Source organism: Alosa alosa, chromosome 5, assembly GCF_017589495.1.
Source record: "Alosa alosa isolate M-15738 ecotype Scorff River chromosome 5, AALO_Geno_1.1, whole genome shotgun sequence".
NCBI lineage: Eukaryota > Metazoa > Chordata > Actinopteri > Clupeiformes > Clupeidae > Alosa > Alosa alosa.
The window spans coordinates 20,592,346-20,617,991 of record NC_063193.1 but is presented as its reverse complement, the minus strand read 5'-3'; the positions used below and the strand labels follow the sequence as shown (position 1 = coordinate 20,617,991).

The window sequence follows — 25,646 nt, the reverse complement described above, 5'->3', positions numbered from 1 at the left end:
GAGCGTCCCGAAGAACTGTGTACTCGTAGGTGATGTAGGGGTTCCGACCGTTCTGGTTCCATACCTTGGAGGACACAAAATAGAGTCCAATGTGGATGCAATCATTGTCTCGGACTGTTCTGTTAAGGAAAAGTGCACGACAAGATCCCTTTTTAGCTATCTAGCTATTTAGAATATTTCTCATCATTCTACTTCTTTAAACTGAGGGCAAATGAGAAAATATGACTGTATTATGATTACAGAATATTATTATATACCTAACTATGAATGCCACCAACTGGTAAGGTTTTGTCCTAAAATAGTGAACAGTGTATTATAGTGAACAGTAAATAGTGTTTAGTACTAATAAACTCATTACTTTATTACCTGAACTCACCATAGCACTCACAGTGTAACCTGTATGACCCTGAAGGATTTAAGGGCTATGACAGTTAAACGTCAGTGAAGTTTGCAGACTATATAATTCAACTCTGATGCATTGGTCAGTACAGTAGATGAAAAAAAACAGGCACCCAGATGGAATTGCATCAACTCCACAGCACTAGTTGTTTCTGACACTAATCCAAGACTCCGAGAATGACAACACACAGTAGCTTCATTCAGCATTACAGTGCAAAGTGCTTGCTCAAGTCAGTCCCCCTTGAGATAATGCATCACACTCAGTCAGCATCACAGATGCCAGAGCTGTGGCCAGCACTTTCAATCAAACGCGGGGCTTGCCAGCCAGTGAGATTACCCAGTGGGCGCTTGGCGGCGGAGAGAGGACCTCGGCTACAGTACCAGAACATTGATGGGCTGGTCGATGGGCCCTTTGGCCACGATGTATTCGATCCCTGTTTCGTACACATCAGTGGGCCGGCGGTACTTGAAGATGGTTCCTGCAGCGTGGAAGTTCTGAGGGGCGTCCACTTTGTATGCGCCGTTGAAGAAGAAATTCCCAGCCTGGTCTGTCACAGCTGGAGGAATGAGAGGAAGGCTCTTTTTTTTTAGGAAATCATAGGAAATCTTCGCCATCGCTTAATGAACAGACAAGCTCACATCAAATGCACAGGTTGGCATTTCTTATCAACCAAAAGATATTAATGTAAAAGCTTTCTTCACTGCTGAGTTGCAAGTTAAAGTACTCTAAAAATGTAAATGATTTTTAAGATACAATATGTGCGCCTACACATCCCCCATGTTGTCAATTCTGTTTTTTATTACTGCTCTTAAGAGATGCTTCTTCAATTTTAAGGTCAGCAATTTGTGCCAAAACTGATGGATTGATATTCTTCCATGGCAATGTCTGTTTGTTGTTTGTTAGGGGCAGTGTTGGGAAAGTTACTGAAAATTAGTAATTAGTTAGTTACTAGTTACTTAAAAAGTAATTGAATTACCTTACCAATTACTGTATATCAAAAGTAATTAGTTACGTTGTGTGTGTGTTTTAGCATAAATACGAAATAAGGAGGAATGTGAGGAGGCTCCTATTAAATGTAAAGAATGCATCTGCAATCTAAACATTTACACAATCGCTGGAAACACAGCTAATGTCGGGAGACGTTAGATCAGAAGCAGCAAATGTGCATCTGTCATCTTGTCTGCAGTCGTTCATTCAAGATCAACAGAATAACGCAAATAACGAACTCTTTGAAATTTCAGTAATTGTAATTGCGTTACTTGATTTACAAAAATACTTTGTTACATGCTCGTTACCACTAAAAGTAGTGGAATTACAGTAACGCGTTACTTTGTAACGCATTACTCCCAACACTGGTTAGGGGTTACCATACCTAAAATATCAGCTGACTTTTTCCTCTCAATTATCTGGATATCCCATGAGCCCTCTGGGATTTGAGTGATGAAAGAATATCCTTCATAAAAAGACAGAGCCATTTTTAAATCAGTGAGATAAAATGATATAGTTTCTCTTTGTAAATATATGGTTTTCATTTCCTAACATTTAACATAAATGCATTAACTAATTATTTGTTTTATTGCAATTAATACTCCAACATGAAAGATAGTGAGAGGGTTGAAAGAAACTTTTTTTCAGCCTTAAATCCATAAGAAGAAGCAATGTCATCTATAATGTTTGGCAAGTTTACAAATGGCAAGTTTACCACTCTTTAGCTCAACTGTATGTGACAGTGTGGAAAAGTCGTCCTACCCAGAGTGGAAGCCCCACGTCGGAAGTTGCCAGTGACTCTGCTGCAGCTGCTGCCATCCCCTTGACAGACACCACACTTGTCCAGTATTTTGGAGGAGAAGAGCACTCCATCGCACCCGATTGGCTGGGTAACAATAAGATAAGGCCCTTCCAAACCTTACTCACTCTAAAGGAAGTCATGAATATGCACTATTACAGTCTCGAGAGCTGTCTTCTCTTTTACACAGCGGGGAAAGGGTAATTTGATTCATTTCTAAGGTCTGAAACAACCTTGTGTCCATTTGGTGAGGGCCAAATTGTTACATTACACACCCTTGTGAAAATTCCTTTGTCCTGGCATTGACGTCACAACAGGAGCCACAAAAATGTACTGTTACAGTATTACTGGGGGTGGAAATTCCAGGTTTAGAGAGCGAAAGTCCTCACCGGTATTTTTTGTCAGCCACCTGGATTTGCTAAGCCCAATTCCTGGAGCAGGAGGCAGAGAACACCCCCACCCCACCCCACCTCTCCCTCACACTCCCCCTGAGTGAAATCAGCTGTCTCAGGAGCAAAACCATGGCTGCGCTATATCACTTTCACTCTCTCGACCTGAACCCTTTCCACCGCCACACACCACAGTGTGCTGAATGAGACCTCAACAATAAGAATAACACGTGGAAAGACGCGGGTTTGCGGTTGCCTACCGTACCTCACACCTGCCATTTACACACACTCCCCTGTAGCTGCTGTACTTGCAGGACGTGCCGTCCCGAGCCGGCACCATGAGCTGCCGCTGGCCATCCGTGGTCGTGCAGTGCAGGTCACAGGGGTTGCTGGAGATATGCACATAGTCGTCTGCGAGATAAAGACAAGTCTGTTTTTTATTGTCATTTGTTTACCATTAGACTTTTATTTATCTAAAGGCTGACTGCACAAGTCTTGAACTGATATACACAGTTTCTCCTTTGAGACAGATTGCCATCTGCATACAGACACCAGACATTAGTCTTAGTCAAACATTTCCAGACACCTCAGAATTGACTTTATTTAGAGATATCTCACTTCGGCTGGGTTATCAGCGTCCCATCTTAAATGTTTTGTTTCATGAGTATGCTTCATTAAGGGCAGTTATTCTGAGCTTGCAAGACCACATAAACAGTCCCAGTTACCGTTCCAAATATGGTTGGTGGAGGTAGGGGAAAAAAAGAATGTGTTCAGTGCAAACAAATAAACAATTATTAATGTATTTACCAGGGTAAAGGGGTTTCCAATCATAGCTTTTGCCATTGTAAACCTGTGAATTGAAAGACCAGCACTGCTCCTCTCTGAAGCTGCTTCCAGTCGAGGGGCAATCCTGCAATATACGTAATATGATTATTGAACAAGACGTACATTCCACCACTTTACCGTCATGGAGGTCTTAAAGAGGTAAAATATGAACTGTACTATTAGAGCCAAGGTTAAACCTATCCTAGCCAGCTGAGGGAGAAAAGATAAAACAAATTTAACGATACTGTATAAAATACGAATTAATGTCTTGAGTGGTATTTGAGTCCTATTTTATAGGTGTCTGGGGTTCAGAGAATAAACTGACCTTGGTATTGCAGAGGCGGTATTTTTTGGCACTGCCTGTACAGGTCATATTGTTCTTGCCAGCTGTTGTTCTCTTTCTTGAGATGGGAAAGTTCTTGTTAGTGTTGAAATGCAGGCAAAATCGAAAATAATACATTTGGCATGTAAATGTGCTATTTAATTCTTTTTTGCAAGTCATAGTGCCAAACATGGTGCGACTTTTAAGCCACACATCCAGATTAAAGACTGACCTTTGCTTTAGACAGTGTCTCTCTTGTGACATCACTCCACCTCCACAGGTACGCGTGCATGCAGTCCATTTAGCCCACTCTCCCCACCAGTATGTGGTTACTTCCTGTTCATCCTCCAAACTGTTAGAAGCAACACCCTCCTCCTAAAGTAAACAGCTTGACTTTCAGCATCATGACAATAAAATGACTGAAATGTCAGTGATGTTTGAAATTGTAAACTGTGATTTATTTAGGTCCAAAAATAGAACCCTGTGGTACACCATAGATTGAAAATTGAGTTATACCAACTAACTAACTAATAAACCATTTTTTTTCTTGGATTACATAAGTAATCTGTTAATTAAAACATTGCTTTTTGCTCGCAAAAGTTGAACAATCAATATTCCAGAAATAAAATAAGAAAAAAAGGTTACACTTTTACACTTGACAGTATCGACATAACAGTGACATGACACTGTCATGAATGTGTCCTAAACAAGTCATAAACGTTTATGACATAATGCTTCTGTTATTAAGTGACATTCGGTTTTTGTTATAACAAGTTAGGGTTAGGTTTAGGGTTAGGGTTAAGATTAGGGTTAGGGTTAGGGTTCATGTGTCGTGACAGTGTCATATGTTCATGACATTGTCATGTCACTCTTATGTCGATACTGTCAAGTAAAGTGTTACCGAAAAAAATAGGTGAAAAACTAAGAATATGTTATATATGTACTGGTTTACATGCTGTCACTGGATTGAAACTATTTAAGTGAATCTGATGTCTACCAACCTGTCCTCGGCTTGAGAGGTTTCCCAGGGAAAGAGAAAGTGTCACAATACCCATCAAAACCAGGCTGCTTTCTATCCACTGCTCTCCTAACACAATCCTCATTCTTAAGGGAAGAGAAACACGAACAAGAGTGAAACAAGAAAGAGTAAAAGCCAAAGTGTGTTAGTCATTTTGACTTTGTGAATGTATTTGGAGCATCACAGTGTGGAGACAGGGAAGAATGACATGTTGATTTAACAGATAGACTCTTGGCCATTTTACAAGTAAAGGTGTAGACAGTTAAGACTGACCTACAAATGAAAGGCTTTTCAACTATGTCAGCGAGAGCTGATTATCAGTAAGGTATAGAAGGGCTCAAAATCACACATAGGTGCATATAGGCAGACACGTATGCACAACACTCATATGCACATATGGTTTACCAACAAATAAAGGCACACACACACACACACACACACACACACACACACACACACACACACACACACACACACACACACACACACACACACACACACACACACACATGCACTCACATTCACACACACAAACACAGACACACACACACACATCCTGTCCCAGTTCCAAGAAACCACCCTTGGCCTATCTGAACCCCTGAACTGAACTCTCTCTCTCCCTCAAATCTCTCCTCATCAGAACCATGACTTAAGGTAGCCTTCTCAAAATAAGCAAGCAAATCATCGGGCTCTGTTTGCAGTCTGGCTTTCTCTGGCACTAAATATTAGTGACAGGTGTCTTAGACTGCCCGCAGGAGCACCTGGACTTCATTAGGCTCCCAGACGCAGCTGGAGCAGGTCCAGCTTGCCAAACACACTGTCTCCCACCGACTACACCAGGGCTGTCATGGCTGAGACAGACCTTCCTCCTCAGAGACTCCCAGGCCACAGAGGAGAGTAAACACAGTCCCAGCCCCCCACCTAACTTCTTCCACTCCCACACCAGCAGCACCACCACCACCACCACCACCACCCCCCAGCCCAGCCCAAGCCCCGGCCGGCTCTCTCCCCCTGCCAGCCCCCCAGGCCAAGTGCTTCCTGCTTGGGGGAGTGTTTTTCTTTCCCTGGCAGGCAGCAGACAGACAGCAGGGCTGTCCCTGGGGGGACGCGCGAGTGCAAGGGCCTGTCTGGAGGCCGCTCGAGGAGACTCATCCTTTCTGGGAGAGTGGCTCCAAACCAGACTCAGCTTCCTCCTTTCTCAGCAGCCTTCTCACGTTTACAGCCCAAGTGGAAAATTGATGGTGCAGTTGTTCCCCCTCTCCTTTCACTTTCTTTCTTCCTCCCTCTCTCTCTCTCTCTCTCCATTCCTCTCCCTCTTGTCTTTCTATTTCATGCTTTCTCTCAGTTTTCTTTTTTTTAGTCTCTTGTGTGTTAATTCCCTTGCGTTGTCCCCATGAAGTAAGGCAATCAGCTGAAGGGATTGGTTGACTGGGGGAAGTTAAGGTGAGGTCAGCCATGCCTGTTTGCCTGCAGTCAGATGTGTCGGAGCGAAGATGCTACAGAGAGGACTGGAGACAACAGCGCTCACACTGGCTGCAGAGACCCATCAAGTGCCTGTCAGCCAGCTTCTCAGCAGAATAACCACTATGGCCGACATTGTTAACTCACAACCCACAACAGCCCTGTCTCTCTCTCTCTCTGTAAAAAAAATCACTTTCATCCTCAAAATGTACCCAGTGGACATTCCCCACATTCCACAACACTTCACTGAAATGTTTGGACTTTTGGTATCCTCAAATGTGGCAAATCTTCTCAGACTGACTTCACAGGCAGATATTCCTGTGTTGTTCTTAGGCATATTGTTTCAGCTGAACAAGTTATGCTCTAGTCAACTTGCAAGCTGTCTTGCGAGCCTGAAAGCTGATTTGATTTCCTGGAAGAGCACTCGATCTGGACAGCTCCATTGTGTCTTGTTCTCTCAGATCCAAAACTGCAATACTGAAAATTGATTTTGCGCTTAACTTGAAAATAATGTAAACAATCTGCCCCTAATAAATGATATCTAATTCAATGCATATTTATACAGCACTACACCTTATTAGAAGTTCTAATCTTTTATCAGACAAAACAATAACATCACAACGAGACGAGTTAAATGCCTTGCATAATGCATTTAATTAACATTACATAACACCCCAGTTTGCACCAAAACAATGAACAAAAACATTAAAACGGACTAGCCCCTGCGGTCTTTACAGTTGTTTCTCATTTTGCCCTGTTATACCACACCTTGAATAATCTGGGGTCATGTCCTCACACTACCCACTACAAGTGAGATAACCTGCCCCACTGCCTAGTGTCTGACCACACAGCACATTCTTCTATGTTTGATGCTAGCTTTCTCTAAGCCTCTCTGCTCCAGTGCAAAGCCAGTTAAGAAGATGCAACATTTTTGGACTGGAACATTACTTGGCCTTTGGTGTCACCAAAACGCAGCCTCGCTGTCTGCCATTTCTGAGCGTGCGCTCTTACTGTAGCTCATCTATGTCATCTGAGAGCGCCAGGATGGGTGTTCTGCCTGGAAGTGGAAATTGCATTACCAGTCCCCCTTGAACTGGCAGACAGCAGTCAACTCTAGTTTTTCTGGCTCTGGCACAATGTGCCGGCAGAAGAGTAAACATTATTATTTCGGTCTGTTCTTGCTGTGGGCCCCGGGACGGCATCCTCTTTGGATCCCTAGAAACTGCCCAGACTGGACTGCCCCTCACACACACACACACACACACAAAACACACATTACACATGTGACAGACAGACAGGCAGACAGACAGACAGACAGACAGGCAGACAGGCATCCACAAAGGACAGACAGGCAGCCAGACGTGAACACTGAGGTCCAGTGTGAAAGAGTGGCACTCACCTGACTGCAGTCCACTGGGCTGTTGCAGACTTGTGTGCAGCTGGCTCAGTGTGAGTGGTGGCCGGCCGTTGTGGTGCCGCTGTGAAGATGTGTCTTTTGAGGAGAGTAAGGTGTGTGCCTGCATCCCTCCTCTCCCCCTCCCTCTCTTCCTCCTTTCTCTCCCTCTCTCCCTCGATACACGGCAACAGAGGAACAGAGTGGCAGAGTGAGAAATACATAAAAAGTTTCTTTCTTCCTTTCTTTCTCTCTCTCTCTCTCTCACCCCCTCTGTCTCCCTCTCTTTCCCTCTCTCCTGCCCAGTGCCAAGCACTGAGCCGCTGCTACTACTGCTGCTGTGCAATACAGCAGAGCCGGCTAGCGTCACACCCAGCCAAGCGGTTCGCAGACAGACAGGGAGGAAGTTGTTGTTTCCCACGGAGACCCCCTCCCTCACACACACACACACACACACACACACACACACACACAGTCCCCACACTTCCCCTCCCCTCTTCCCCGGTTCCATTCCCCCCCCCCTACCCCAGAGCGGCAGTCATGCCATGGTGTCTCTCTGTGTCTCACCTTTCATGCCTCCTGCTGCCAGCTCTTTTTTTGCTGTGGTAACACTGCCACACCTGGCACTGTGCATTGTTTGGGTTGCCGAGCACAAGAGCGAGACAGGGGAGAGAGAGAGAGAGAGAGAGAGAGAGAGAGAGAGAGAGAGGTACAGTGGGAAGAAAGAGAAAGGCAACAGGAGATATATATATATAAAAAGTCCTAGAAAGAAAAAGAAATACAGAGAAGGAAAGGAGGGGAAAGAAAAAGAGAGAAAGAAGTAAAGAAAGTGAGAGAGAGATAGAGAGAGAGAGAGAGAGAGAGAGAGAGAGAGAGAGAGAGAGATTTAAGCGCGGAGTGAAAGCAGAGACAGATGGCTGTGGACCACCAAGCCTGCCTGTAATGTCTGACGCGGAGCGCCACGCGTCCGCAGGGCTGCCTCTGTGCCTGGTCTGTGCATTAGGGACCAGTTGCAACACTGAGAGCTCATTGAAGCACTCCATTCAAGCACACATCCGTGCAGCAGTGAGATGGCTCAGGAGATTTGTACAGTCTACAAGTCTGCAGGAACAGCAGCTTTCTCTCTCTCACCCACTCTCTCTCCCTCGCTCCCTCTTTCTCTCTCTCTCTCTCTCTTTTTTCAAACAGTCTACATGAACGTATGAAGTGGCGCTGTGAAGGAATTTGTGCAAAGGGAAGGGGGACGACGCGCACCACGTTACCGCACCAGATGTTTGCCCTCGTTTGGTAACCCCTCCAGACCATGGGGCTCCCAGGCAGAGCAGCGCAGGGGCAGTGGAAGCGGACGACAGACTGACAATCACATTTGGAATGCAATGGCAACACAGCCATCTGGCTGCCATGCCAAGGACCCCCGCTGACTTTGTAAATGGGGATTCTGAGATGCAGCACACACACATACACACACATTCACAGACACACACACAAACACACACCTATTCACAGACACAGACGCACACAGACATGCACACACATTCACACGCACACACGTTCATTCACAGACACACACACAAACACACACCCATTCACAGACACACACCCAGGCACAGACACACACACAATGCAGAGTTACATGCATAATCATTTAAATTTGAGGTAGCACAGGCATTCCATCCAAATACTGTTTAATGTTGTGAATGGTGTTGGGTAATGTGCCAATACAATGGCTTTAATGTATCAAAGTGTCAGTTTAAAGAAAGACATTGGTCAACTGTAAAAACAAACAATGTCAATGTAGTTTATAAAAAGTCATAAATATTCATCTATTTGACCCTTGAGATGGGTTCATGTATGTATATACAAGAAATGTTTAGTTAACTTTATACAAACAGAGGTTACTTTCAGGCTGTTCTTCTGTGATGTAGATATGGGAAATATTATTATTATCACTTAAAATAAATATTAGTGTGGGCATCACTTTAAGGATCTTTAAGGATCTATTGAATAAACTAACCAAGTAATTGATAAAAAAAAAAAAAAAAAACAGAAAACATTATTTGGTTTTAAAATAAAAAGTGGTTTAATTTTTTCCCTTGAATGTGCATCTGAAGAGTGAGTCTTTAGCTTCTGCCTGAATGTCTTTAATTGTGGTGCACAGTGTCTCCACACACAGTTTGCCTTTGTACTCTTCATGAACACCCTCTTTGGACTCCCACCAGCGCCTCATTTTCTTCATCACAGGAAAAATCTCTTTCAGATGTCGCCGTTCCAGCTGGCAGGGTGAGCGTAAGTGAACTGCATGGTCCAGGCTGGAGTTTGTAAAAATGTGAATATGTCTATACGTCTCGGTGTCCAATTCATTACAGCATTCAGCCTCGCTCAGTGCCTGCTCTTGTGACCGTCCTGCTCGCCGTCCAGGGGCCTGATCCAGTTAAACATCAAACAGATGTTTCAAACAGCCATCCACCTATTCATCTCTGCAGCTCTGCAGTTTCAATCAATACATACATGTACCTGTACAGATGTTACTTATAAGATTAAATGTACAAATTCAGTTTCAAAGTGTGATATTTTTTTTTGTACATTTGTTCAAACATAAGGTAATACATTGACTCTATACACAAAGAACAAAGCATTGAAACATTACGTGGCAGTAGACTTTCTTACTGTTAGTGCATTGAAAAAATAGAAGTTTATTTTGCAAACAGAAATGTGGTAGATCAGATTACATGTTATAGCATACACATACAGAGAGTAGTACTTAACAAGAGACATGTGTTTATATTGCACATATTAGGCCACTTAGAGGCTCAATGCAACAAACCGCCTCCAAACATGGAGTCTCCCACAGTTAATACACACCACAACGAGCTCAGTATGTTTAGGACGTTTAGTCTGGGACACCGAGAGATGCTACTGAGCTCAAGGATTGACATTTGCCAAATGGGAAAGATGTAATGCTTTTCTCCTGTTACCACATTGGACTGCAAGTGACTCCAAAACGACTGCATTTTGCGCAAAACAGCTGACTTTCAAATAAACAGGTTTGAATCAAACTGTGTGTGAGGTGTAGCCACAATCTGTTACTGGTTTGTAGACTGGACTTCGCCTCCAAAAGTTGCCCCAAAAAGGTACTGTACATGGCAGAGACGTGCCCTCCTTGTTTCACCCCTTAGGCTTTCTTCTCTCTGGAGTGTATTTCTTCGGTGCTTTTCATGTGTTTGCCTGATTTTTATAACCTGGACAGGCCCATGGGAAAAGGCGGTTGCCAAGCGCGCTGATTGTTTGAGAGGGTGCTGATTGACCGCGGGGATGCCAAGCTAGTGGAGCCACTATGGTTTTTGTTTTTCATTTTCTGGGGCGTTGCACACCTAAATGGGAGATGTTACAGACGCACACATACACATGTGCGTGCGTGCTCGTACATACACACACATTCACAAACACAAACACACAAACACACACTCTCCCTCCCTAGCTACTAAAACTTTTGGAATTGAATTTTACTACTGCAATATTCTGGTCTTGAGGTGTATGAAAACCCTGTGACTCCACCACTACAGGCGACGTCAGAGAGAGTGAAAATGCAATTTTGGCATCAAAAAAGCTTTGACAGTGTGACTTTTAGCCATTTTTAAAGTTGTCACTTTCAACCATTTTTAAAGTTGTCACTTTTAGCTATTTTTAAAAAAGGGTCCAACCAGGTCAAGCTTAGCTAAAAGGAATACAACTTACCACAACACCCATAAGAGGCCAGGACAACAGGACACTGTAAACCGTATGCTAACTACACCAATAGCCAACACAACTGACTAATGATTACTCTCTAACACAGAGAAGTCAATACTAGAGCAATAACTGAGTTACATCCCCCATCCTAGACACGTCTGAGCAGTGGCCATTCCCCCTTCCCTGCCCTCCCTCCCTCCCCAGTGTAGGTCAGCAGATGCCTGTAGATGGGGGATGGTGTGTGTCTGCGTGCGTGTATGCGTAGTGTGTGTGTGTGTGTGTGTGGTGGGGTGTACACAAGATAAGAGGGAGAGTACACAGTCGTCGTCCCCCCCCCCTCAGAGCACGGCCAGCTGAGCTGCAGTTTTCATGCTGTCTTAAGCAGGCCGCGGTGCTGCACCAGTGGCGGAATGCGAAGCGTGTGGCAGGCCCACTCTCACCACACTGCACCCTTTGTGTTCCTCCAGGCGCCTCCCCAAGCAGGTGGGACAGCTGAGGAGGAGGAGGAGGAGGAGGAGGTGGTGGTGGAGGATACAGCACATGGGCTTCCCGTGTCCTTTCAGGGCAATTAGAGACATCAGGGGTAAGGTCTTGCTTTCTGTCGTGTTCACCCCCCTCACTCGCTTGCTCGCTCGCTCAAGGTAACAAAAACAAAGACAGGCATGAGGTTTTTCGTGTCCTTCCACAGCAGACTGGACAGTGCTCTGCCGTCCCGCGTTCTGTAGCCTATGTGGGACAGGATTTAAATAAACATTCCCATATAATCGGCTGTGGAGCATTCAAAAGAAGTGACAACACTGTCCCCTGGGTGTGGGCGTTTTGCGAGGGTCCGATTACATCATGGCCTGCTTCCCATACATTACTTTTTACTAAAGAATACAGTTCGGCCATAACACTCTTTAACTCAGACTACATTTCCACCACCCAACTTCATTTCACAATAAGTTCAATCCTGTTAACTGAAGTTAATGAGTAAAGCTTTGTCCTTTTTTCATTTACTTCTTACTTCTTGTTTAGCTTTTCTGTCACTGTTTATTTATTTAAACGTTTATTTACAACAAAGCATTCTTATGACAGTAAAAAGATTCCCAACGTTTAAGCATGTCATCTGGCAGCTAGTTATTCTGTGTGATTCATACTGGCTGCGACACAAACACATACCAGCCCAACCCACAAATTCTGATGAGTTGGGCTCTATTTGGGCTTGTAACCATGACACAGCAACATCCAGGACAATTATGGGTAGGAACATCACAAATGATACTGGACAAATCTGATAATTGTTCAGTAACATACTCCAAAGTATTAAAGGTTTGAAAGTACTGGAAATTATCACACCATACTGCTACGTTGCAAAATATACCACAGACAAGGCTCAAATAAATTTCACAAGGCACCACAAAATATGTGTTTCAACAGCAGAAGGTGATATTTTAGCAGTTAATCACATGTAAGTGTTGTTAAACTGTTAAATATTTATTTAACAATAATTTCAAGGTATTTTAATCCCAGGACATAATGCAATTTCTAACAAAACAAAATGAAGGCCAAGTTTTGGGGCCATATCAAGGAAATGTCAAGTTCAAAAAGTGGCCAAAAAATATCCATTTATCAAAATTTCCAATTAAATTATTAATTTATCAAAATCTTTTAAGTTTGCTCTGTAATGTACCCGTAGTTTATTAAAAAGTGGTTGTGACCCTTGACCAGGGGCTGGAGAATGTGAAAAAGGCAGAGTAGACGCATGCCACGGATCTGCCCTCCCATGCCATAGCAACATTGAGACAGCTGTCTTGCTGATGACAAAGCGCATGAACGCTCAACTGTTGCTGCTTGGACATTTAAACTTTAAAGCTCCACACAGCACGGGCAGCTGTGTCTTTCCGTGCGCAAGAGTGTGTGTTTGTATCCATGTGGATCACTGCTGGGTCTCTCCTGTCGAGACAAGGTCTTTGGCTCTGAGGGAATACGCTCTGGAAGTCTTGCTCTTGCTTTCCAAACACTGTCAGGTCTTTCTTGCTGCAGGATCAAGTCCAAAATGGGGGCATACATTGCCAAGATGCTCTTGCCCATGATCAGCAGTCTGGTGTTTTTGCCTCTGACCAGCATAGCCACCAAGAGGGGATTTCACATGGAGGCTATGGTCTACTTCTTTACCATGTTCTTCACAACGGTAAGGGGGAAAGACTCAGACAGTTTGTGTTGAAATGAACTGTCTGAAGTTTGACATTTCTTGATTGTAGCGGTCATTGGTAGTCAACAGTATTATATGATATAATATAATAAGAGAGATGCTTTTGCCATGGATTCTTCCTCCAGTTGTCTTGTCACGGTACAAAAAAGTTGATTTGTATGGACTTATCTACCATCTGTTGATGTGATGTAAACTGAGTGGTTCGTAGTGGAAGGACATTATGTAGAGATATTACTGACTATCTTACAAACATTGAATTCAGCTTTCACTAGACGCATATACACGGCAAATGACCCACAGGCGTAAAACCTGTAAAATAATACCAAGGCCTACATTGCATGCTCTTTTGTTACATAATGATATTAATCACATAATGATATTAATTAATATACTGTATAATATTGTTGAAAAGAATACAGAATGTCATAGCTGAGGATGACATCCGTGTCTCCCACAGATCTACCATGCCTGTGATGGACCGGGCCTGTCCATCCTATGCTTCATGAAATACGAAATCCTAGAGTACTTCACCGTTTACGGCACAGCCATCTCCATGTGGGTCACTCTGCTAGGTAAGGGTGTTTGTATTCATGTGATGGCCTACACAGAACACTGACGTTAACACAGATTGAAAGATGTTTTTTTCAGTGTGGATACCAAATGGATTAAATACAAGGCCAAAGGGACAAACATTAAAAATTGTGTCGATGTATTAAATATTCATTTTAATATTGAATACTAAAGATGATGGTCTAACCTCCAATATTACTACTTTACAACTATGAAGCCAGGATAGTTTATTTAGTGTCAATTTCATGTAACCAAATATGTCAATCAAGTAAACATGCTCTTTCACTTTTTGTGAAAGCGTTGCAGCCCCCTAGTACGGCTGGTATGCCTGGTATGCCTGCACACACCCCATGCCCATCATTCATTGCATACTCTCTGTGTGTAGCATCATATTTAAATAGACCTCTCTGTCTTCTAGCACTGGGTGACTTTGATGAGCCTAAGCGCTCCACGCTGAACATGTTTGGAGTCCTGACGACGGCGGTGAGGATATACCAGGACCGCCTTGGCTACGGCATATACTCAGGCCCCATAGGAACAGCTGTGCTCATGATCACAGTCAAATGGGTGAGTGCAGGGACAAGGGGCCAAACACACCCACACACACGCATTCACACACTGCAATTAGCACAAACTAATTTGCCTGCCATTAGAGAAAAATGACGACTCTGTGGTTTAGGTAGGTCAGTTTGACAGTTTCACACTCTAGTCTGATAATGTGGAAACTGCTGGATTTTAGTCATGCCAACTCCTGAAGAGGGACATTCTGCAATAACCAGGATTAATATATCTGTATAAGCAACTAACTCACCAACCTGTGCAGACCAATGCGATTTTAATGAAATATCACTGCAAGTTCTGAGTTTATGTTAAACGTCTCGGAACGTGTCACCTTGCAGTTGCAGAAGATGAAGGAAAAGAAGGGCCTGTACCCAGAGAAGAGTGTTTACACGCAGCAAGTGGGCCCAGGATGCTGTTTTGGGGCTCTTGCTCTGATGCTGCGCTTCTACTTTGAGGTACCTGGTGATGTTTCTAGCAACATTTGCGCACCTCTGACTATTTGACAAGGCCAAAGTGTGACAGCTCATATCAGTGGCTAAAATTTCTCGATTTGTTCATGTGTGTGTGTGTTCCTGCAGGAATGGGACTACGCCTACGTCCATAGTTTCTACCACCTGTCGCTTGCCGTGTCGTTTGTGCTTCTGCTGCCGAAGAAGAATCGCTACGCGGGAACGGGACGCAACGTCGCCAAACTCAACTGCTACACCCTCTGCTGCTGTGTATGACACACCTCCTTATCTTAGCAAAGCTGTAGAGGTGATCCTTGCTTTGAAAGCTCACAAGTCGTAGGGACATGGCTTACAAGAGCCTGTTCAGAGGACACTTATGTTGTGCTGGCTAGTCCAGTGAACTGTAATGGCAACTGTTGGACTGCCTTTCTTTGAGTGAGGTCAGTTCTCTGATGGAGAGCTAAGTAAACTGGTGACTGGTGACAAAATGTAATGGAAATAAACAAGCGAGAAGTGCACTCAGTCACGGTGCTGAAGGAATCAGGCAGCCTAGCGAGCTAACTCACTTGAACACCGCCAAATCCCATGTCCACACCAATCCTCTGACGCTGCTCTGTTTTGATCGCAGGTACCCCATCCCGGCAGGGCCAAAAACAATAAAAAGGATAAAGTCCAAAAGACCATTTGGAAGGTGCCCACACAAAAGTCTTGGATAAAGACAGGAAGTTCTGGGCTCCCGCTGCATGCAGCTCCGCCAACCATCTTATAACATGGACGCTTGGGAGAGCGAGAGCCACCCTCCGGATCAGAAGATTTTACCTCAGGACTGCTAGGGCTCTGTGTGTTCAAGGTTAAATGCTGAAACAGCAAGGCACTGAGAAAGTGGATGAAATTAGCCCTGATATACTATTTTGCAGGAGGTCCCCAAAGTCTAGTTGACCTGATCACGAAAGGGCCACATCCAGGACAGCATCTACTGCTATCACAGTAATTATGCTCTCTGTGGGTTTACTGAGGGAAGGATTCACAACTTGGGACTGTTTTTGTTTAATAGGAGAGGGACACGTTAACTAGGTTTAAATATTAAGCTTTACATTTACCATCTACTTTGCACCACAGCAGAATTACAGAGACCAATGTTTTAAGTGTTTAGAGCACAAAAACGAAACTCACGTGGAAAATGTGCTGCTCTTAAAGCCATCAGTATCTTCATCTCTCCCAGAGGAATACATTGTTTTTAAAAAGTGTCTCTGTGGAAAGATTTTCTGTCTCTGTTTCCAGACATGGTGCTGTTAAATATTTTCAGGCTGCACCTTTATACATTTGGGGATTGTGAAGGCATATTTCTTTTATGTATAGTCATTGAGATCAACATGGCGAGAGCCTCAGCAATTTTTGTATTTAGGCCAAAAGATGTAATCGGCTGTAATTATTATATGCCACACACAAATCACCGGTTTGATGCATTTAATGCAGTGATATTCATTTGTATTACCAAGCCAGTTATGTAAATATATTTATGGCATTGTATCTAGTTTTCTACATAAACTGTAATAGTTATGTGTTTATTTAAAAGAATGAAATAAAATAAATGTAATGTGCTGTGTACTGTGCATGCATATTTCATGGTCTACAGAGAACAGACAGGACATGGGGCTGGGGTGCACTTTGCCATGTCATGTCAGAAAGCAGCCGACATTTTCATCAAACGTCAAAAAATATGATATTTGCCGTGGAATGTCTCCTCCACCTGCTCCAAACACTATCCAAGAATTACAGACATGTGTTGCATGTTTTAGACAAAACAGTCTCTTGACAAAGGTGAATGAAAATGGTCCACAATGGACTTTTTGACTGGGGGCCAGTGCCTTGGAGAAATATGTTTTTGTCTGAGGGCTAATCTGGCAGCCACAGAATCTCCTGGCCACCTTCCCAATCCCTGTCAAGAGAGAAACCCGAAACTTTTATTACGCCGGTGTAAAGCACTTCTGGACTCTCCGCCACCACCGACTGTTATAAGATTTCTCTTTTTTCCGCGCTTTGCGGTCCACACGTGCATGTAGTCTCGAGGAAACTCCCCTAAGTGCTAACACCACAGACTGGTGATGGAGCGCGAGTCTAATGAATCTTGCTACAGCACTGTGAGACTCTGCCAGCCACTAACATTTTTATGTAATAACTAGTGATTTAATGCGTTGAAGAGACTATACAAAGTCAGATCAGTCATCTGCTCCTGTTATATGAGGCTACACTTTCTTTAATTTATTACTTACCTAGCAGCTCTGTCTAGCCAATGCCTAGATTTTTCTGCCAAGTGTACTCATCCTATACATTCAAATACCTATTCTTTCCTTATGGTCTAATGTCTAGGGAAATGCTTGGCTACTCTCATGGAAAGCCATAATTAAAAGCAAGTAACGGGCATGTAATCAGGGAGTAGTTTTAATCAGGTAGGCCTAAACCATCTGTGGCAACCCATGGGCTTACACAAAGTAAAGTTTTACTATAAAAATCACATATATTGTCAGGGAATCCTTTCCACAAGGATGAGATTCAAACTATACCTGAAATTTAAACTCTGGGCTTGTGTGTGCAAAATGTTATTATGACCACCATGCTTGAGAGGCAGCTAAACCATGTCCAGATCCCACTTACAGTGACAGCTGAGATTTGCATGAGATCCAAACAAGTTGCTAAATGCAGAGTTATGCAGAGAAAGGACTACAGTTCACTGTGGTGAGAGACCACGGGCTAGGCTACCCTGCGCAGGGAAAAGAGAGTGCAGAGTCCATCAGCTGTTGGCTGTCAGCTGCCAGTGCAATTGCTGTGGACTGCAGTGCTGACGGCAGCTGTGGCCTTGCTGAAAGAGAGAAAACGGCAGAGTTCAAAACAGCCTCTGCTTCAGTTCTAACCCCTAGTCGTTTAGCGTATGCTTCAGAGACTCTTTCATCAAGAGAATTGATGAAAGAAATGATGTCTCGTCTCTTTTTTTCCTATTTCATTTCATCTACCAGTCTGTGAGTAGAGTTTCCTGTCGCCGTGATGCTATCAAGCCACTTTGAAAGTTTGAGGTGTTTCAAAGTTGTGTCCTTATCAGAATTCGACAGATAACCAACCTGATGCCTACACTACAACCTCTAGCTAGACAGAAATTACGCCCAATATTTTCCCAAATGCAATGTTTTTCCCTTCAGGGAGCGTGAATGTTATTATCACCCAAAGGGCTCTTGTGGTGTTGCCTGGGAAACACTCAAAGCAGTGCCTCTCAGTCACTTATTCATGGCGACTGCAGCCATAAAGTGGCACAAAATCTTTACCATCTAGAGCTATCATGTGTCACGCATACAGGCAAGAGGGAGCTGGGATCAAATAAACAACACCACTCAACAACCCAGTCACAAACAATTCTAGGTTAAAGTCTGCAATAATAAGTATTCATCATGCCACATTAAAAGTGCAGTCAGCGATCGTACGCGATTTCCAAGATTTTTTGTCACATTCAGCAATCGTCTCCTCACGATCCGCTAGCTACCCATTCCGTGTGTACACTCTAAAAAAACCTGGTCTCTGTGGGCAGCCCAGGCTCCGAAAACGGGAAACAAACAAAGTGGGGCAGCCTGTCCCCCAAACAAAAACAAACCCCTGTGTGTAGTTTCTCAGGGAATATACTGAAGGGAGGGATGAGCTACATTTTTGGTGTGTTTTGTTTGGTCCTTGGTTAAAATATAATGTGCATTGTTTTGGACAATAGCGTATGCTAATACATTTTTGATATAAACATAAACAAATTGGACTTCCTGTGTGTGTGCGACTGCATCTTTAAAGACCAAAAACAACTGTACCTTGACTCACACAATACTCTAAGAACATTAGAATGCAGGCAGACGGTTCATGCTACATCAAAGACTTCCTTCATAAAAAATGCTTTCCCCCATACTTACAATAACTCATTACGTTAACTTAAAACCCAGAAAACCTAACAAGTGTAAGGAAATACAGGTTTCCATAAAGACGTATTTAATGTCCAAACACTGAATCTAAGAAAACCAAATCCAAAGGTGCATCAGTGTGTAGTGTTCAGAGTTAATGTGTGTGTTCAGGGATTTAGCTGTCTGGTTGCTCTGTAATGTTACGCCGTAATGTGTATCTACTCGTCATAGTCTCTAGGCATCTGAACTATCTTCATTTACAGAGTCATTGACAGTCTCCTCTGACTGGTTATCTGTTTCATCCAAAACCTTCAACTGGACAAGTTCATCGGTCAGTCTAAAAACAAAGACACAAACACAACACTCAACACAATTTTGTGGTTTACAAAAATCAGTCTGCGACTGAAAAGTGTAACTCTGCTCTGCCTACATAACATGGATGGACATGCAGTATGGGAGCCTTTAAATCTTTTTATGTGCAAGCAGTTCCCTGACTTGATTTACCTTGACACAGGAGTTACTGCTTGTTTACAGGCATTAATGCTGTCTGTGAGCTGAGAGCGGAGTGCCTGGGCCATCTCACTGGACAGGATGTTGGACAAAGAGCATCCTGGGAACAGACTCAGAAGAAGAGGCTCCACCTGGACAAAGAAAGCAGCTTTAGGTTTTCTTACTTAAAACGGTCACATCTTTAACACAACTGTTACATCCAAAGATATACAATTCAATTCAACACACAATTTCACATCTGATGAATAGCAGCTGTTTGGAAGTTAGAGGTCCAATACATGGATTAAGAGCTAGTCCAGGAGAAAAAGAAAATGTCATTGGAAATATCCGGTCAAATATGAGAAGTCAGGCCCCCCTTGCCCCAGCCCCCCCCTCCTTTGCATTTGTGTGCTGCATTGGAAAACTAGCCTGTTGATTATTGGGGTCCAGGATTCGGGTACAGACAGCATCGTCCTTGGCCAGGTCCAGTTTCTGCCCTTTGTAATGTGCTTTAGCACGGTTCTCGTAGTACTGGCTGACTCCTGGGTTGTACTTAACGGCTAATGAGAACTGCTTAGCCGCCTCCTGATACTTTCTGCGGGCATGAAAACATGCAATGCAATGTTAAACTTGTAAACATCTGAGGATTATTAGCCAGGGTATTTTACATTTCCCTCTTTAGAGCACCAAAGGAGTTGTGTCAGAGACCTGTCCTTCTGGCGCTGGAGGCCGAAGGTGTTGTGCACGACTGCCAGCCGAGCCCAAATGGCTTCATTATATGGGTCCAGCTCCTCAGCCTGCTGGTAGTCGGCCAGAGCGAAAGTCAAGTCCCCCTGCTTAAAGAAGCAGTCTGCACAGAGCACACAGTATTGTCAGTGACCAAGGCCAAGTTAAGGCCAAACCTTCTTAACACAATGTTGTTTGTAAGCTATACTGTACCATGCCATAAGCTCTACTTTGAGGTTTTGACGTTTCCCCCGAAATGTTCGTAGCTATGTTTACCTTCTGTAAGTCATACGTTCGTAAGGTTGGTCTGGTCTGGTCTGTTTTAGTGGCACGACACATGCACTTACAGTATTGCCAAGGAACACCTACATATATGTTGCATTACATTTGGCGCTTCATTTTGAGAAAAAAAAAAACAGTCAGAATAAATTAATTAGCCTTAATTCTTTAAGGACATTTGGATACAAGACAGACACAGTGGCATGCAGTCTGTGCTGTGCTGTGTGCACTGTGCTTGGAAATGTCAATGGGAGAAACAATGAGTCTTAAAGAGTTGCTGCGGAAGAACAGAGGTCAGCGCTTTCCTCTATGACTAATTCAGCACTAGGCAGGCCTCCCTCCCCACTTAGTCATGTGACCTCTGACCTTCCCCTATTCTAGAACACATTCAGAACAGTCTGAGGGCTTAAAACAAGGGAAATGTCTGTGCCTGAAGCTATCAGAAATGTTTGAATGATATTTTTTCAATCTTTTAAACGGCCTGAATTCCGCCTGGGGATTTTAAGACCAGTAGTCTAACTTCTCAGCCACCGTTCTCTGTAAAGCTGGACTTCCTGGTAGAAACCCATTCAATTTATTGTTGGATTTCCACCAACATTAACCCTACAAACACTCTGCTAATACTGACACTATTTATATCACCGGCAGCAGGCTGATTGCATTATCAGAATAGTACTGTACATCTCACACAAATATAGTGCTAATTAGTAGCAAATCCATGTAATGTTCTTTTGGAGAATTTTGAACTATGTAACAGGACAATTCACCTCTGAAAAGTGCTGATGGCCTTGTCCACCTCCTCACCTCCTCTGTTGATGAAGAGGCCGCTCTCCTCCCTCTGGTCCTCGATGGCCCTACTGAGCAGCATGGCCGCCTCCTGGTAGAAGCCGCGGGAGAAGCAGTGCACAGCAAAGTCATTGTAGGTCAGCACGAGCTGGGCGTGCGCCTCGTCCCGCAGCTCCTCGCTTCCTTCCTGCCTCTCGCCCAGCGCGTCCGCTCGCACCGACTCGCTCAGCTCGATGGCCAGCACAAGGTCCTCTATGGCAGCAGTGAAGTCTTTCAGTCGGCGTTGCAGGGTCCCTCTAGAGGAGGACACCAGCAAGCAAAATGGCAGTGGACACCAATGTACTATGGGTTATGTGATATAATGGCTTGTGGTGTTTTCACAGATTTATCGGCCAGCAATCACAAACTCATTCACTGGTGACATATAGAATGGCTATACAGTATATTGACTTCTCACACAAGATAAAAATCCATCACACACAGTACATGGTTGACAAGAACTGTGGTGTTACATTGCTCTTGTTGTCCACCCTCTTCTTCACAGGTACCCAAGACGCCCACCAATCAGTATTCTTTACAAACAAGGTACTTCATTACACACTTAATACCTTTGATGATCTCTAGAAGTTCGCTTATTATGTACAGTTGAGTGTTTAGTTGCAGTTCACAGACCTCACCTGAACAGGTAGTATGACGCTTCCTCTGGACTGTACTGTATGGCGTTATTGATCCTCACCAGGGCGTCTTGCAGGTCCCCCTCCAATGCCTTATTCACGGCATGCTGCCGCACCAACTGTCCAGACTCCTTTAGCTGCTGCATGAGCCCTCGTGCCTCTGGACAAGTGGAGTTCAGCTGGAGGGCTGACTTCAGGCTGTGGTAGCAGAGCGACACCTGCAGGGAGTCATCAGGCATTACAGCTCGAACAGGGCTGGTCAGAGCAGGCTCGGCTGATGACGTTCATAATTTGACTGATTTTCATATTCTTAAGGATTGCACACTTTGTGTACGCAGACACTGTAAACCTGTGTGTGATTTTAAATCTGAATTTCTAGAAATGTAATTACATATCTGTTGCTAGTTTTTCCTTGATGTCCCTTAATGACGTAAAGCTGAGAATGATTCAACGTTTCCTCAATCATATAGTTTATATGAGAATGTCATCATGCAGATAATAATTGTGATCCATTGCCAGCTAAGAACTATTCACTCATCTAGTTTTGCTACCCTTTCTGCACATGTGCGTAATTGCCTACTTCTACACAATATTAAACAGTCCATTTTTTCACCCACCTGGTTGAGTTGCTGATGTAGACGGGCTTTAAGAACAAAGAGATCTGCTGTTGGCTCATCCACCTCCAGCCACTTACTGACCAGCTTTAGACTGTCACTGTATCGTCCTAGTGCGGTCAGACATGCCAAGCTACTCGTTGAACAATAACATTAGAGATGGAATACAGGGTGAGAAATTATTCTTAAGACTTGAACATCACAATATCCAGCTGGTTTAACACTAACCGGCTGGTTGTTTTGATTAAGCACAAACCAATCAAATCCAAACCTAACTGAAGTTTAATATTTCCTGAATAGCATCATAAAAATGGAATATATCTGTTTTAGAAAATAAACTCTAAAGTCATTAGTTTTAATTAGTAGTGAGATTGCTTAATATATGAATAAAGCACTGTGTTATTGCCAGCTGATGTTTGGCTAGGTAACAAAATGGTTCAAAGAGTTCATATAAACAAATGACTTAACATTGTTCTTTTTTATGATGAACCAAATTTCAGACTGACCTCCTAAACTGATAGGACCTAAAATTCGGTTTCATTTCAGCCGCTTTGGAGAAAGACTCAAGCGCTTTTACAAACATCCCATTGTCATAGAGACACTGGCCCTGCGGACAAGGAAAGGAACAAATCAGGAGGTAAGCCTTTAAAGGCAGAGGCTGCATTTCCGAAATGTGAAATGTTAATCAAAATCACACGCCATCTTTCATTGGCTGGAATTGTGTACAGCTCGGTCTGAGCTACTTTGTTTGTTTCCCATTTACAGACTGTTTACGAACACCAGTTTTTTTTCCTGAGCACAAGCACTGAAAGGACAGCTTGAGGACTGTGAGAAGAAATTCACTGCATTTGACAAAAAGTGTATCAGAGGAGATTCATGGACTGCACTTTCACATTGCAATACATGACACAGACACAGTCATAGTTCTGTCTGTGTCTATTTGGTAGGTATTCCTATTCATCCAAATCCTATTCACTGTCTAAAGCTAATCTTATTCACTGTCTCTTGAAAAGCGGATTTAGCATTGAGAATACAAAACTGTTCCTTTTCCACTTTGATCTGTATCAATCAGTCTCTTCTACTGCAGTGCAGCATACTCCATAATACCGCTTTCTCTGCATGTGACCATTAAATACCTGCCATACTCATAATAAGTTTAAAATGTACCTGTAGGTAGTAGATGAATGCAAGACGGTGAGCGATACTCTTGTCCTCTGGGTCTAGATAGTAAGCTTGCCTGTAAGTATGGATAGCTGACTGGAAATCACATAGTTGGAGATAGGCCTCTCCCATGTCCATATACAAACAAATCTGTTAGGAGACACAATTCATCACATTTTTACCCGTTTTTTTTTTTTTTTACAGTGGGAATTATTCAATTATCCTCAGAAAGATGCTTTACATGCTCTGAAATAACCCAAACGGTGGAAGAGGAAGTATATTGTTTTCTTCCCATTTTTACTCACCTGGTTTGGCTGTAGACTGATGGCTTTGTTGAAACAATTTACTGCAGTTTCAAACAGTGACTTTGACATGGCTTCTAACCCTGAGTCATAGCTGGGAAAGAGAAAATGCCAAAACCTTCATATATGCATTCACTGACCATACAATGACTATACCTTATAGGCAGGCTATAGGCCTATCTATTTTATTTGACTTTTATACTCACAGTGATTTGACCTTGTTTTTTATTATGAGGTCACCACGCAGGTCAGGTCGGTCAGGTTTTGTTCCTGTTATTCTGAAGATATTGCTTGACCCGAAAATACGTGGGAAAACATACTCTGGTGTTTTCTGGCGCTGTGAGTCTGATGTTGTGAGTGAAGTGGAGCCATCATCTGACTGGGGTTAAACAAAACACATCACATGGAAAGTTAAGATATGGCCTAATTGACATGCCCTCTCATTTAGGCTAGGCCTAGTTCATGAGACATGTTCAGACATGCTCTCTCACTTAGGTTAGGCCTTCTCATTCAGGGTAGACCTATGTTCAGATATTTTTTTTCCAGATCAGTCCAGCAAGCTATTATTCACAACATAATGTGACACGAGACTGCGCTTTTCATTCAATAAGTTAGGCCTACGGCTTTAAAAGGCTTAATTTTAAGAACTGCAACAACATGCGGAGATACCTAATCTACACTGATAATCTAATCAGTGATTAGGCTACTATAGCTACTATATAAACTGTTTCTGGGTTAGTTTCATAGACTGTATATAAAGTCTATGGTTAGTTTAGTAGGCCTAGGCCTACTAATGATAATCTAATCAGTGATTAGGCTACTATAGCTACTATATAAACTTGTTCTGGGTTAGTTTCATAGACTATACAGTCTATGGTTAGTTTAGTAGGCCTAGGCCTACAGACAGAAACAGCGAAATTTCAAAACCGACACACGCACTGAATAGCCTATGATGCCAAAGAGTGACAGCAGCTTTACATGCAATTCTGTTTCCTACTCAGCCAACACTACGCAAAACTGACCTTGGTAAAATCTGACTTGCTCCCCTGCAGAGCATTATCCATTTTTAGAAACTAACGTTAGTTTATTCACGTTTCCTTGTGCGTCACATAGCCTGGTCGTTTCTGAAGTAGAAACCGCTCCGCTCTAAAATCTTTTGGTAGAAACAAACAAGGGGATGATGTGTAACCAAGGGAACGTAGCAACTTCAGAGTGCTGTTCTGACACCGATGAAAAGTTAGACATGTTTACATTCATTTTGTATTAGCCTACCTATGGGCTACAAATGGAGACAACCTGGTTGGAAAGCCATTTATCTTGCACTAGAGTTTCGACTGAAAAAGGCATTGTCACAGATCAAATAAATCTGACAAATGCACAAAATGTCATTCAGCGAGTTTGCCTTCTAGGATTCCAGTCAAGGGGCGTGGTCTTATGCAGGAAGGGGAATATCTCAACAGCTGCACGGAAAGTATGGGAAAGGTCTTGTGTAAACATTCGGGTTTTTTTGGTCATTTTCTGGGATGTGGTAAATGCTGTATATTCAAATATGTCTTTATTAGAAAAAATAAATTCTGAGTAAATTAAGT

At 43.2% G+C, this 25,646-nt stretch overlaps 3 protein-coding genes across 6 annotated transcripts in view; 1 reads left to right on the top strand and 2 right to left on the bottom strand.

Annotated features, from left to right (window-relative positions):
* adamtsl2 (ADAMTS-like 2) overlaps positions 1-7,995 on the bottom strand; it is an 18,608-nt gene extending 10,613 nt beyond the window's left edge. The window contains exons 1-10 of the mRNA XM_048244500.1: positions 7,601-7,995; positions 4,724-4,826; positions 3,955-4,097; positions 3,726-3,801; positions 3,383-3,485; positions 2,841-2,986; positions 2,150-2,273; positions 1,773-1,853; positions 781-956; positions 1-64 (exon numbers count right to left, since the gene is read on the bottom strand). The exon at positions 1-64 is cut by the window's left edge and continues 300 nt beyond it. Of these exons, the coding sequence (XP_048100457.1) occupies positions 1-64; positions 781-956; positions 1,773-1,853; positions 2,150-2,273; positions 2,841-2,986; positions 3,383-3,485; positions 3,726-3,801; positions 3,955-4,097; positions 4,724-4,826; positions 7,601-7,818 (1,234 nt within the window). The 5' untranslated portion in view covers positions 7,819-7,995. The remainder of the gene's footprint in view (positions 65-780; positions 957-1,772; positions 1,854-2,149; positions 2,274-2,840; positions 2,987-3,382; positions 3,486-3,725; positions 3,802-3,954; positions 4,098-4,723; positions 4,827-7,600) is intronic.
* A 5,224-nt stretch (positions 7,996-13,219) lies between these two features.
* Positions 13,220-16,693, top strand: mymk (myomaker, myoblast fusion factor). 4 transcript variants are annotated; one of them, XM_048244241.1, is made up of 6 exons: positions 13,220-13,496; positions 13,975-14,089; positions 14,506-14,654; positions 14,987-15,103; positions 15,227-15,367; positions 15,726-16,693. In XM_048244241.1, exons 1-6 carry the CDS (start codon positions 13,362-13,364, stop codon positions 15,864-15,866), a joined length of 798 nt encoding a protein of 265 aa, XP_048100198.1. In that variant the 5' UTR covers positions 13,220-13,361; the 3' UTR covers positions 15,867-16,693. The 4 variants fall into 4 exon arrangements, with proteins under 4 accessions (XP_048100198.1, XP_048100200.1, XP_048100199.1 ...); XM_048244243.1 differs by having other exon boundaries at positions 15,227-15,404; positions 15,726-15,740; XM_048244242.1 differs by having other exon boundaries at positions 15,227-15,805.
* Positions 16,694-19,083: 2,390 nt separating this feature from the next.
* Positions 19,084-25,511, bottom strand: LOC125295085 (tetratricopeptide repeat protein 16). The gene is made up of 13 exons (XM_048244240.1): positions 25,330-25,511; positions 25,080-25,210; positions 24,264-24,436; positions 24,061-24,151; positions 23,762-23,905; positions 23,101-23,201; positions 22,598-22,727; positions 21,984-22,198; positions 21,325-21,602; positions 20,224-20,365; positions 19,945-20,110; positions 19,531-19,667; positions 19,084-19,363 (listed from the first exon to the last, which is right to left on the bottom strand). The coding sequence occupies exons 2-13, from the start codon at positions 25,119-25,121 to the stop codon at positions 19,261-19,263; spliced, it is 1,722 nt and encodes a 573-aa protein (XP_048100197.1). The 5' UTR covers positions 25,122-25,210; positions 25,330-25,511; the 3' UTR covers positions 19,084-19,260.
* Between the last annotated feature and the right edge of the window lie 135 nt (positions 25,512-25,646).

Coding starts and splice junctions, on each gene's coding strand:
- mymk (XM_048244241.1), top strand. CDS start 13,362: ATGGGGGCATACATTGCCAAGATGCTCTTGCCCATGATCAGCAGTCTG. Junction 13,497..13,974: donor TTACCATGTTCTTCACAACG/GTAAGGGGGAAA, acceptor TGTCTCCCACAG/ATCTACCATGCCTGTGATGG. Junction 14,655..14,986: donor TCATGATCACAGTCAAATGG/GTGAGTGCAGGG, acceptor GTCACCTTGCAG/TTGCAGAAGATGAAGGAAAA.
- LOC125295085 (XM_048244240.1), bottom strand. CDS start 25,121: ATGGATAATGCTCTGCAGGGGAGCAAGTCAGATTTTACCAAG. Junction 24,152..24,263: donor AAAAACAAGGTCAAATCACT/GTGAGTATAAAA, acceptor TCTCTTTCCCAG/CTATGACTCAGGGTTAGAAG. Junction 21,603..21,983: donor GCGTCATACTACCTGTTCAG/GTGAGGTCTGTG, acceptor GTCCTCCTCTAG/AGGGACCCTGCAACGCCGAC.